Source organism: Corylus avellana, chromosome ca5, assembly GCF_901000735.1.
Source record: "Corylus avellana chromosome ca5, CavTom2PMs-1.0".
Classification (NCBI taxonomy): Eukaryota; Viridiplantae; Streptophyta; class Magnoliopsida; order Fagales; family Betulaceae; genus Corylus; species Corylus avellana.
In genome coordinates this window covers 31,698,361-31,710,997 of record NC_081545.1, presented here as the reverse complement: position 1 = coordinate 31,710,997, position 12,637 = coordinate 31,698,361, and the positions used below count along the sequence as shown (strand labels likewise).

The 12,637-nt window shown below is 35.1% G+C and overlaps 1 protein-coding gene across 7 annotated transcripts; it reads right to left on the bottom strand.

Moving 5' to 3' along the window:
* Positions 1-99: 99 nt before the first annotated feature.
* LOC132183338 (ABC transporter B family member 27-like) lies at positions 100-12,535 on the bottom strand. 7 transcript variants are annotated; one of them, XM_059596752.1, is made up of 18 exons: positions 12,492-12,535; positions 12,133-12,331; positions 11,053-11,127; positions 10,918-10,953; positions 10,758-10,832; positions 8,580-8,704; positions 6,951-7,050; positions 6,445-6,616; positions 6,247-6,365; positions 5,218-5,328; positions 4,982-5,126; positions 4,338-4,470; positions 4,174-4,249; positions 3,056-3,121; positions 2,822-2,929; positions 1,711-1,818; positions 1,415-1,612; positions 100-506 (listed from the first exon to the last, which is right to left on the bottom strand). In XM_059596752.1, exons 2-18 carry the CDS (start codon positions 12,214-12,216, stop codon positions 303-305), a joined length of 1,935 nt encoding a protein of 644 aa, XP_059452735.1. In that variant the 5' UTR covers positions 12,217-12,331; positions 12,492-12,535; the 3' UTR covers positions 100-302. The 7 variants fall into 7 exon arrangements, with proteins under 7 accessions (XP_059452735.1, XP_059452732.1, XP_059452739.1 ...); XM_059596749.1 differs by having other exon boundaries at positions 12,438-12,521; XM_059596756.1 differs by having other exon boundaries at positions 12,133-12,228; positions 12,492-12,511.
* Between the last annotated feature and the right edge of the window lie 102 nt (positions 12,536-12,637).

Below are 12,637 nucleotides of genomic sequence, written 5' to 3'. Positions count from 1 at the left end.
TTGTGAGTCTTAATCTTTGACCTGTAAGGTGAATTCCGTAGTTTAGACCTTGTTACATTTAGATATTAGTACAACTAAAGAGACGTTAGGGGCCAGCACTAATCCAAAACTAATTATATAAAATAACATTAAGCACGCCTTTTTGGTTTATCTGGCTATTTATTTACTTCCATAACATTTGAGAAGTTACAAGGTTTGTATACATCTTGTAATATTAAGTAGGAAAAGCCAGAATCGTAATTTCAATAGAGTGACCTCACTTGTCATTTTGATTCATAGATTTGGCCATAAATCATTTTAAACTACACTTCAGTCTTTGGGGCTTGTAACTGTCTCTTCACCAACGCAGTGTAAATTCCATCCTGGCTGAGTAGCTCTTCGTGGGTGCCGCTTTCCGCTATCTGACCATCTGCTATAACTGCAACACTGTCCGCGCTTTTGACAGTTGAAAGTCTGTGCGCTATGACAAGAACAGTTCTACCCCTCATCAGAGAATCCATGGCATCCTATATATAGCATTAGAATTGGTTAATTGATATGTTTGATAAATGAACTCAATAAAATTCATCTAAGAGTACAATAGATAAAATCGGGGACATTTTGTATATCTTTGTTTTTTCTTCTTATTCTTCTTCATTTTAATCAGTAAAGAAAGGTCTAGGGCAAGGATCAATGTTGAATATACAACTTTGCTAGCTACAATAAATTACAAATTACTTTGCTAGCTTAAATATCTTAATAGGCGTGCTTGCCAGCACAGTCTTATGTAAATAAAGCATTTCAAGGGAAGGATGTAGCTCCTGACGCATAAAAATAAGGTGAACATTTTCTTTTCTTTTCTGATAATTTTGGGGCTGGAAAGGAATAAGCTATAGGTGGCCAAGAAAATGTTAAAATGGGACAGCAGAGACACTAGCAAACATTCATACAAGAAAGTTGAGCAGCTCCGCCGGATTCTATGACCAGACCAAAAGTATACAGTTTATTATCCAAGGTTTGGTTTGTGTCCTGTGCATGTGCACACATGATACAAGCTGAGGTGCCACACGTCTGACGTCCCCAAGAATTGATGTGACACCCGCAGCTTGCGTCATGTGCACACAACACAGGATGTAAGCTATACTCTGTTATCTATTCTTGAAAAGCAAGAACAAGAAGAATAATAAATGATTGGAAAGGAAGAAACTGAAGGTCCTCTGTAGGGGGAAGGCTGGAGGAGACTTTGAATCTATACTTAAACTACAGAGAATTACAAAAAGGGAAAAAAGAAAATATGAATTCTTTTAAAAACGAAACGAAGGTAGATATGAATATTAAGTCACATAGCGCTGGCCCAGTACGTCATCAGCTTATATATATGCAACGCACTTGGTACTTTTCAAATCCATGAATTACTAAGATCTGCCAATCTTACCTGAACAAGGTATTCACTCTCGGCATCTAGAGCACTAGTGGCTTCATCCAGTAGCAAAACCCTTGGGTTCATTAGTAGTGCTCTCGCAATTGCTATTCTTTGTTTCTGTCCTCCTGAAAGCCTCAATCCTCGTTCTCCAACAACAGTATGATACTTTTCTGGAAACTTTTCTATGAATTCATGGGCATTAGCCATTTTCTGGAACATTTATCTCTTTATCAGTATAAATGGAGAATAGTAAAAGTTGAAGATGCTCATTTGTCCAAAGGAAAAGGGGGAGAAAGAATTAAACTCACAGATACAGTTTCTATATCAGTAAAGCTTGCTTTTCCGTTGAACCCATAGGCAATGTTTTCTTCCACGGAACAATTGAAAAGAACAGGCTCCTGGCTCACTATACTTATCTGTAAAAACATAAAAATAGAAAAATATAAGTTGTCGTTACGATTATGTTATTACAAACTGTGGTTAGACATCATAAATGAAGAGAGCATGATAAATGGGAGATGTATTAACATTACATTTACCCTCCCAAGGATTAAGTACACATCTTTTGAGTGAATTAGAGAGGGGTGATAACATTAGCAGCTACTAAAAATGCCCCTATTATTTAAACCATTCAAATTTGTCACAAAAGTCAAATGAAAATCATTTACCTCGTCCTCGTCTCTTTATTGCTATGCAAAATATTTATTTTAGACTCATTATGTTAGAGATGACAAAAACTGCTATAGCTTACATTTTCAGACATCAAAGGTGAGTGAAATGAAATCACTCTGTTTAAATTAGGTATCATTTTAGATTCATTATATTAGAGATGACAAAAACTGCTATAGCTTACATTTTCAGACATCAAAGGAGAGTGAAATCAAATCACTCTGTCTAAATTAGGTATCTTTTTATAGTTCACTCTTTGCTGGATTAGTTAAAAGAACAAAAATCTCATTGCCATAGGTGGGTTATGAGTCAAGAATTGAGTTGATGAAAATGGTGCCAGCATATGACATGGGAGTTTGAAGATCCAGATCATTGTGAGTTGGCTGGGTAATTTCAGTGACGCTTGGAAAGAACATGCTTAGACAGAAAAGGTTGTCCATGGGAAACTTTCATGAAGAAAAATAGGAAACTTTTGTTCATTATCTTACCAAGTTCCCATGATTTTGCTTTCAGAGGTGAAATGATATTGTTGCAAATATTATTGATCGTAGATGATTGAGAGCAGTACAATGGAATGCTAATGCTCATGGGCATGCTTATAACTTCCATGCGGGCTGTATAGAGAATGCAGCCGTCATCTCTGATATAGCTACAGTTTTCTTTGCAGGTAGTAGACGAGTGAAGACACTCTACTAATAAACCCTACTAAATTACATGCATGAACAGAAAAATATCCAAAAACAAAATTACCTTTCTATGGAGATATTCATGTGATATTTCCACTAGTGGAACCCCATTTAGCAAAATCTTTCCCTTGAGAGGGTCATAGAACCTCTCAATTAAGTGGGCTATTGTCGTCTGCAATAGACAAATAAATAATTGTAACATTCAAAAAAGTCAAATTTGCTTTTTTACTCATTTCACGTAAAGGCAAAAATGATACAAGAGAAAATGAAAATGAAAAGTTGAGGATAATATTATTACTTTTCCACCACCACTTGGACCGACAAGAGCAACTTTTGAACCGGGCCTCAGTTTTAATGTTATTCCCTGCAATTAAAAAAGTGGTTGTAGATGGAGTCACATGTAGACTTGTAGTGATGGAGCTAGCCATTTTCTTTGGGGCATGCGTAAAATAAAAGTTAGATAAAAAAATTTGTGCAGATATAAATGTTCATTCAATAGAATAAAAAATTAAAAAAAAAAAAAAAAAATTAAAAAAAAAAAAAACACTATTTAAGGAAGAAAATGGTTATCTGGAATTTAATGAAATAAACATGTAAAAGTTGCCACATAAAGTTAATTTTCTTATCAAAGTATATCTTATGGACGGTTTGACATTTAATATGTTCATTTAATTAAGATCATTAGATAGAGAAATTATTTTTAAAGATTTTTAAAAAATATATTAAAACTTATTTTGAATATATTATTTATAATATTTGTATAACAATTCAACAATAATAATCATAAATAGATATATTAACTTCTTAGAGAGTATATAAAAGAATGATTTTATTTGGTGATTGAGGGGTTATTTTAGATTCTTATCAATATGTATTTGAGGACTTATACTAATTTTGGAATGAGAAGAAGGAGGATCGTAATGAGAGAGAGAGAGAGAGAGAGAGACTAAAAAAAGTGGAACCCAACAATCTTCCCAAACGAGATGGGAGGGTGGGAAAAAGTGAAGGCTATAACTTTGAAGATGTAAAAGCCCAATACATTTAGTAACTCTGGTGTGTTCTTTGTGTGTTGGCCATAGAATTATATTTTACCACTAGGTAAGTGGAAGTCATATTCTAGGACCTTAAACTAAGACCAACTCTGAAAACTACAAAAGCTATTGTGGCACTAACTATAACCATGAGGGGGGCTTTCAATAATTCAATCCGAAGTAAGATTTCTGGGCAACAGAGCAGACCCAATTGAATCTTAGAACTGACGTTTCATTTCCTTTATGTTGTACTAATCTTCTTTCAGCTTATAGTGTCCTAATCCTATGCATGAAAGGGTTAGATCAATGAGGCTGATTTCACTGTCAAAATATCTATGCATTGATGCAATCCTCTTGTTCGCAAGATATCAATTCTCATTATTACCTTAAGTACCATATGACTTGGCCGAGAAGGGTAAGCAAACCAGACATCATCCAATTCCACATCTCCATCAGGATTTCTGCCATCAAGGCTTCAATATTACTCAGAATAATATTACTTCAATCTCAATAAAAGGATAAAAGTACTAGGATGTGCAACTAACTGACCCAATAGGGCACTTATCTCCTGATCTTGTCATGGATGAGATACGATCCAGGAGCTGAAAAACTCTCCTGCTTGCTCCCGCAGCTTTCATTGTTGTTGTATATAATCCTGATAAAGAGGATACCGAGGACCCAACTGCAGATGGATAAATTTATTAGTTTTGTAAAGTTTTAGTAGCTATAAAGCTTTCAAAGAAACAATTGAAGACAGAAAGAAAAGAGGCAGTTACAAGCAACCAAACAATACAATTGAAAGCATGCTGGCTTTGGTTAAGACAGTTGGTTTAACATAACCCTAAATAATTGGATAAGGTGATTTACATAATTCCAAAGCAGAACCCTAACGCAAGTCATGTAACTGTCAACATTAATCAAACTGGAAGAGCCTCTTAAGAGGCTTTGCATTTAAAAGAAATTTCCCAATCTTTAATAATCATGTACAGAAACCTATCACACTTTGAAAACTTTCAATATTCTTTTTTTTTAAATGCAGAATGTTCTTTTACAACAAAAAATCTATAATATTGGTCGAGTTTCCTAGAAATTTTTTAAGTGTCTTATGATTATGTCTAAGACGAAAGCTAAACTCAAACATAATTTTCCCATGACAGGTACAGTTTGCAGGCTGTAGACAATGAGGAAAGTACCTGTTAGGCTATAAAGAATGAAGGATGTAAGAGCGCCTGCAGTCATGGAGCCTGTTATTGTCAAGTAAGCTCCATAAACCACCACTACGATGACAGATAATGTGGATGCTGCATTTAGTCCTCCAAAAAATAGGCCAACTACTCTCTGTGGCAGAAAAAGCAAACCTTAAAAGCTCAGAAATTCTCTCAAATATATGAACTCACAGCTTCCAAATGTGATTTGCCAAGAAACTCACAGCTTGTCTGAGGCCAAGCTTCAATGTCTCATCAACTTTTTCTGAGTAATATGAAACTGCATAAGCTTCTTGAGCAAAAGATCTGACTGTTCGAATAGCCCCAAAAGATTCCTAAAAAGCAATTTTGCTCAGGAACAAGGTTGACTTTCTGAATTAAAAAATTGACTAACATTCTTAATAATGTCTTACTTGGCTGTTCTACTTGTCTAGAACCATTTAACATCAATAAATTGACCTAGGATACCAGAAGCTAGAAGAACACACGCACAAATCAGTTCAGAACTACATTTGAATTATAATTTTTTTTTTTTCTCTTTTCATCTTCTTTATTTTATCCTTTAACTCAGCAATCCTAAATTCTGTTTGTGCACCTACGATTTCAATAATCAATAGAAATACTATATTCGCTCCAATTGCCTGCATGGGTTGTATTATGAAATTTATCGAAGTAGCTCCTTTATCTAGTCGTCTCTTGATAAAACTCTTTGATGCATTTAACATAATCAAGTCTTTAATTTTTTCTTTCTTTTATCTTAGCATTCTTTTTTTTATAAGTAATCAAAATATCATTAAAAAGCGAAAGGTGCAACCCAGGTACATAGGAAGTATACAAGAGAAACACCTAAGAAGGAGAAGAAAAGAGAACAAGGAAATCATGAAAGCTAAGCACAAAGAGAGCTAAAACGCAGCTGTCCAAGTACACAATGTTAAAAAATAAGGACATAAGCTCTGCCAACGCCCTCTCATGGTCCTCGAAACATTTATCACTGCGTTCCCTCTATATATATATATATATATATATATATATATATATCCTTCTCCCCACCTTTGCCTTAAAACTCATCATAATCTTAAATCTAGCCTCTTAAACAGCCATTTAGAATTTCTTTTTCGCACTTCGATTTTTCCAAATACCATTTATGCAACAAAAAAGTTAGTAATGTCGGAAATGCATGGTTCCCAATACCATGAATTGAAAACTTCAAAATAAATAAATAGCAATATAAAATTCATATTATGCTCACAAACCTCCGCAATTGAGGCAGCCACTGCAGCTGCAGCTTGAGTTGAGTGAGAAAGTTCACGAAGATAACGCCCAAATTTTCGAACAGCAATGGAAATGACTGGCACTACGGCCAAAGCCAACACTAAGAAGGAAGAAACATACAATAAGCAAAATTGGTACTAGAGTAATGAACATTGCTGTAAGTGAATAAAATCAATTACATGTTAACTTCCATGAAGATGAGAACATGAAGCCAATGCCAATAAATGCAGTTGTTAGATTTCGAAGTGCCTCAGAAAGATTGGTAGTTGCAGCATTCTTGATGATCTGTGTATCTTCAGACAGCCTGCTTAGGAGTTCCCCTGTTCGAGTAACATCAAAAAATGCTATTTCCTGTTGAACCATGTAGGATCAACCATGACAAATTGCATTCAGAGTTTCACATCAATACCAGTACGAGAATGATAGAATTAATTGGTACTGATTATCTAAAATATTGACTTCCATTGTTTCTAATGCTGCTCAACCTGCCACGCTTAAATCTCACACTAAAGATGTTATTGACAGTTGGAAAATCTTGGCATCATGATAGATTGATTACAATTCCAACAAACCAAGATGTACAGTGGTTTAGAAATTGGTATACATTTTGTGTGTTTTTTTGTACTTTTGAATCTCACAGATGGCTGCTCCAGATTTTTTAATTTTGAGAATTAATGTGTCTAACCTGATGGATAAGGTGACTGAATAAGTCCTTTCTCAAACGAGCTACAACCCTTTCACTTGCAGAAGAAAACAACCATGCTCGAACTGCTGTGCACAGAGAACTAAAAAAACTATGGTCAATTGACAGCAAACAACACAGAACTAATATGGGCTCTTAAAATATGAAACAAGGATAGAAATCTACCCACATAAACACCAGACCTACACAGGTACAACTTCTCCTTTAATTTACATGGTTCTATCTCAAATGCACTATTACTATCCTTCTTACGCATCTTACAACTAACTCAAACAAAAATGCATTTAATAGAGATCTTGTAGATTCGTGGGTCATTGGACAATATATATTTGCATTTTGTGGTGTAAATCTCTAAATTATAGTGAAGTGAGCTCTGAAGTTAGAAAAACAAAGTTAGGTTAATAAAAGTTACAAGAATTCTTGCCTTTCTTGTTTCTAGTTGGAAGAAACTGACTTTCTTGCCTACAAGGTTCTACTTCGGTGAAGGCTTTGATGAAATAAGGCTTCCTTGTTTTGACGTTTTGATACTTGTGGTGTTTCCAAGCCAAAAAGAAAACGGTAAAATCTTTGGTGCTCTTAATTCTTATGTTCTGGTCAAAGCATGCTTTGATTTATTGGAAATTGTAACCCCAAGGGGTTGGCCCAAGTGGTGGACGCCTTGGTCTTAAGGTATTGCTCCTTTCAAGGTCCAAGGTTCAACACTTCATGGGTGCAACAATTCCTTGGGACTACACCCCCTGGTGAAAAGCCAGCGATTTAACCAGTTCCGTGTAGAAAAACGTCTAAGGGTGCGGTGCACAAGACCGGAGTTTACTCTACAGGGGTGGGTCCGAAGGGCCCTGCCTTGAAGAAGTTCCCCAACATTTAAAAAAAAAAAAAAAAAAAAATTATTGGAAATTGTACGTGAGAAGTACTTCTGCACATCTATCCTCTTTATATAAAGCAATAATGGAATTATCAATAAAAAGTGAACAAAAAAGACATCGGCAATGATGTAGGACAAAAAGCCCTATTTTCACGGCTCTATTTACCATTCAAATGGACGCGGTGGACAGATTGCAGCAAAGGTTTTCTTTTCACGGATTTTATTAGGTTTAGCTCGGTTTTAAGGGTAATTTTTGTCATATTCTGTCATTAAGGTTAGCGTTTATTATTATAGCCCATATAAAGGCATGCTTTGGACTTCTTCTTATTAGTTACCAATTCATCAATAATGTTTTAGTCAAATTTCTTCAAGAGTTAAGTAACGTTCACTCAAATCCCTACTCCTTCCACTACGTCAATTGATCCTCTTGGATTTTAATGTTGTTAGATTTATGCTTTCACAGTAGTTTATTTATTCAAATAGGTTTCTTTACTAATCAGTTGAAGCCTTTTAGGATCTTTCTTGATGCTTTTTGTGATGTTGATTACATTCACTTTTTTTCTTTTTTCGTTTCATAACAAGTTACACGCATGTGCCTGCATGCACATCATGTTCTCTTTAAAGTCTGAAAATGTTTGACAGAAGCTGAATGAACTGCCCCTTGAGGGCCAAATAATTCTTATAACTTAAGAGTCACTAGAAACTATTTTTTCTCAGGGCAGTAAATATGAGAGAGTATATCATACCCAATTACAACTATCAGCACAATATCCAATATGGTGTCCCTGATGGCATCCAGAGCTTCTGCCTGCTGTTCAGGAGTTCTGATTTCTCTTGATACAATGTCTATTATCATACCACCATATTTTGGCTGCACAACAAGAATAATGATATATGTTTATAACGACAAAGATTGCAGTAAGAACAGACCAAATTACATGTTAAAGTTTACTTTAGAACTTTTAAACTTGTCTCATGATCCTATGTGTACATATCTCTTTCAGCTTATCAGAAGATAGGAGTCAGAGCAAAAGCTTTTACCTGTACGAACAAGTACCCACCTACAAAAGGAACTATCAATGGGGAATAGTAATATTATTATCACCCAATTATGTGAGTACACATGTGAGTGTTAAGTCCCATATTGAATAAATAGTGAGTAGTATATTGTTAAGCCAAAACTTATAAAATTAACCTTTTAGGTTAAGTAGTGTCTAAACATGTCATATCAAGCCCTCTCACTTGAAGACTTCCCAACAAATGGTATCAAACCCAATGCTTTAGCTTCTGATGGAACTTTCTTGATCTTGACATGTTTGTGGATCTGTTAAGCATATGGGTAGCTCTAACAGTGAGGTGTGTTTATGCGGTCACTACATTTAGTACAGCTCTTATATGCATGACAGTGTTTGTTACGTGAAGAACTCATACGCTAGGGGGATTTTTTTTTATTTTTTTTATAAATGCATGTGTGAGTGTTAAATCTCACATTGGATAATAATCATAACAATAATTAGTGGTTAACATTACACTTTTAAGGCCAAATCCATAGGCTCAAGTTTTTGGTTTAAGTGGTTTACTAAACATGTTGAATCAAGTCCTCACTTGAAGACTCTCCAAGTGTATATCTTGCAAACACTTAATAATTAAAGCTATGATAAAGAAAGGTTTCTAAAGTCAAAAGTCCAAGCAAAATGAACAAAGGAATTTCCATGCAACAAGCTAGCTTACATAAACGTAGTACTGTGCAAACTCCTAGGCCAGTAGCAAAGAACTAGACTAGTGCCTGGGCAGTCCTACTGAAAATCGAGGTGATCAAGTGTTGAATGGTCATCAAGTCTCACAATCATCTCATTGGAAACAGCATTCATAATGCATCAGGCAATAAGAGGATTTGAAACAGACAACCAAGACTTCCCATGTTGCATTTAAGAAAACATTTAGACGAAAAGGTCTACATCAATGTTTGGTCTTGCCAAAGTTTTCATATGTTTTAAGAAAATCACATGGTTTTCAAGGGGTCTTGGTGCTCATCTTTCAAACATGAGTAAGGGCAAAGGAAACTTCTGAAGCTAATTAGTGTACATCCACCTCAGTTTATGGAGAGAATTTTCTTCAGGTTTGTTAATTTAACCAACTTTGATCCTTGGTTAGTATTACAAGCTGCTGTTTTGCAATTTTGCTAAAATAATTCCGTAGCAATTTTTTTTTTTTTTTTGATAAGTAATAGTCCCTTCTTATTAAAAAATAATTCTGTAGCATTGCTATCTATATTTCAGATAATGATGGGAGAAAACCGCGAGAAAGAGGAATTTCTGTGCCCTTTGGCCTGTGGAGAAGCAGAAGTTGAGTTTGTAGAGATCCAAGTGACCTTGGAGGTCGCAGTATTCATAGTAAGCTTCAATATGTCAGGAGAGCATATTTGAAACAAGACGGATGAAAAAGGGCAGTGCAGGATTATCTTCAAATGATGATCTACAATGCTCATCTCAAAACAGGGGGAAAAAAAAGATTTTCTAGGTGGAGTTGAGAAGCATACTGCTAGATATCTTGGCCATAGTAATACACAAAATGTTATGTTATTCTATATCGTCAGTCAACCCTAAAACTTGTAGAAATTCAACATGTTTACATATTTATGATTGTCCTCATTAAAAAAAAAAAAAAAAAAAAAAAAAAAAGGTTCCCATTTTCCTTGAGTCTCTAACATATAAAGGATTGACAATATAGTATAAACTTCCAATTGTATTCATTGATCGGAGACAGTGAGCCAACAGCAATCGTAAAAGAAGCTTTGCAGTTAAATTAACAATCCAATCAATATCTACCATTCGCTATTTAGTGTTAGATGATAATTAAGCGGAGGAGATAAAAATGAGAGAAAAAGAGATTGTGCATCGCCACTGATAGGAAAGTTAACATACAATCAGAATACTTGATGTGGATGCTATCAACAGTGCAACGGTGGCAACAACTAGCTTCCCTGCATCAGGTTTTGCCTGTGAAACAGAAGGATTTAAACAATTAGACATATTTCAGCATTATTACTACATTATCAGAACCCATCACAACTTTCCCATTTACCAGTGATAATACTCTAGAAAATCCAACATTCGCTGCCTGCATTTGCCAAAACACAATTATAACTTTTTTCTAAAAAAAACTTTGAATTAGAGAAAAACAAAATTTGTAGGCTTGCATAGGATGACTAGTCATCACCTCTACTGCATCCCCATGCTCAAGGTCTGTTGCAAGTCCATCAGCCGATTGGTCTTCATATGCATTCCTCTTTGCCTACATGGATCAAAGTAATTTGACTTCCTCTTTTTTCAGGACCAATTAAAAGGGACCTTAATAGTCTTCTTCCAATCAAAGATTTAATATTTTCCTTTTCAAAATAAACAGACACTACCAAGGCCATCTAAGAAAAGGTACAGATGAATACACGCACACAAATCATGGGATTGAAACAAGGAAGAATTGGATTTTGTTAAAGTGTTGATTAAATTTACTTCTTCCTATCAGCTTAAACTTTAAGAATAAGTGGTCTTTTAACATTATATCAGAGCCAGAGGTCCTAAGTTCAAACTCTGACTCCATTAAATTCACCCCTCCTCCCATTTAAATTAAATATTCTATATATTGGGCCTCACCTATTAAAGAGGAGTTTAAGTCCACACGTGAGGGTGAGTGTTAAAGTGTTGATTAAATGATTAAATTTACATCTTCCTATCCGCTTAAGTTTTTGGAATAAGTAATGATTTAACAGATTTTTCATGAATTAGGAATTGAGAAAACCGGTACCCTAATCAAACAATATCAGCATACTTGTTATTAATCACATCCAAACCAAAAAAAAAAAGAAAATCAAATCAAATCAAACTCGCTACCAATCAACTCATGGGAATTAAGGATTTAAGAAAGAGGAAAATTAATGAACACAAAGAACGACTTGAAGAGGAACTAAACCACAAGATTTTCAAAACACCTTCTTTCTAAGCATGTAGCAAGCAACCCAACCATGTCACCAAGAACACATAATAAGAACAATTTATATAACAGCACACAGAAATACAATAGGCAAAGCTCAATTGGCTGAACAGATACTTCGAAAAAGAAAAGGTGACATCACTAAATACAGCAATTGAATAGGACCAAGTTCTTGACATGGGCATGTTACAGAAAATTGAACAAACATGACCCTCAAACATATGACCCATAAATAAATCTCAAATAACAACAACCTAAGATGAACAAACAGAAAGTTAGAAACAAGAAGAAAGAAGAAAGAAAGCACACCTCCTTATTCAAGAGAGAGACTCTCTCACTTCCAGCGGAAGAAATGGACTTGGAGGTCCAATCCAAGTGCTGCTTCTTGCCCATCAAAGGAGGAAGCTGTGTTTCGCGGGAAATGGAGGTGGGTCAGAAAGTCGTTGGCAAGTGAGGGGTTCAAAACTCGGGGACAAAGATCTTCACAGGCCAAATGTTTTAAATTAACCTTTTCAAGAACACAAAAATGGATTAATAATGATAAATAAATTTATAATGAGAACGAATTTTCTTTTTATATACTTTGAGATGACCAAGTCAAGTTACACCCCCACCAGTCCAGCACCTGAAGCCTCAAGGAGGAATCACAACAACATCAAGAATCTCACCTTCCCTAGCCTATCATACTCCAGTTGCTACCCAATTCTACATGTGATCTTCCTTTTTTTTTTTTTTTTCTTTTGTTTTTATTATATATATACACATATTTTTATTTCCCCTTTTGTGTGGCTGAGGGGTTCACTGAATGAGAAAT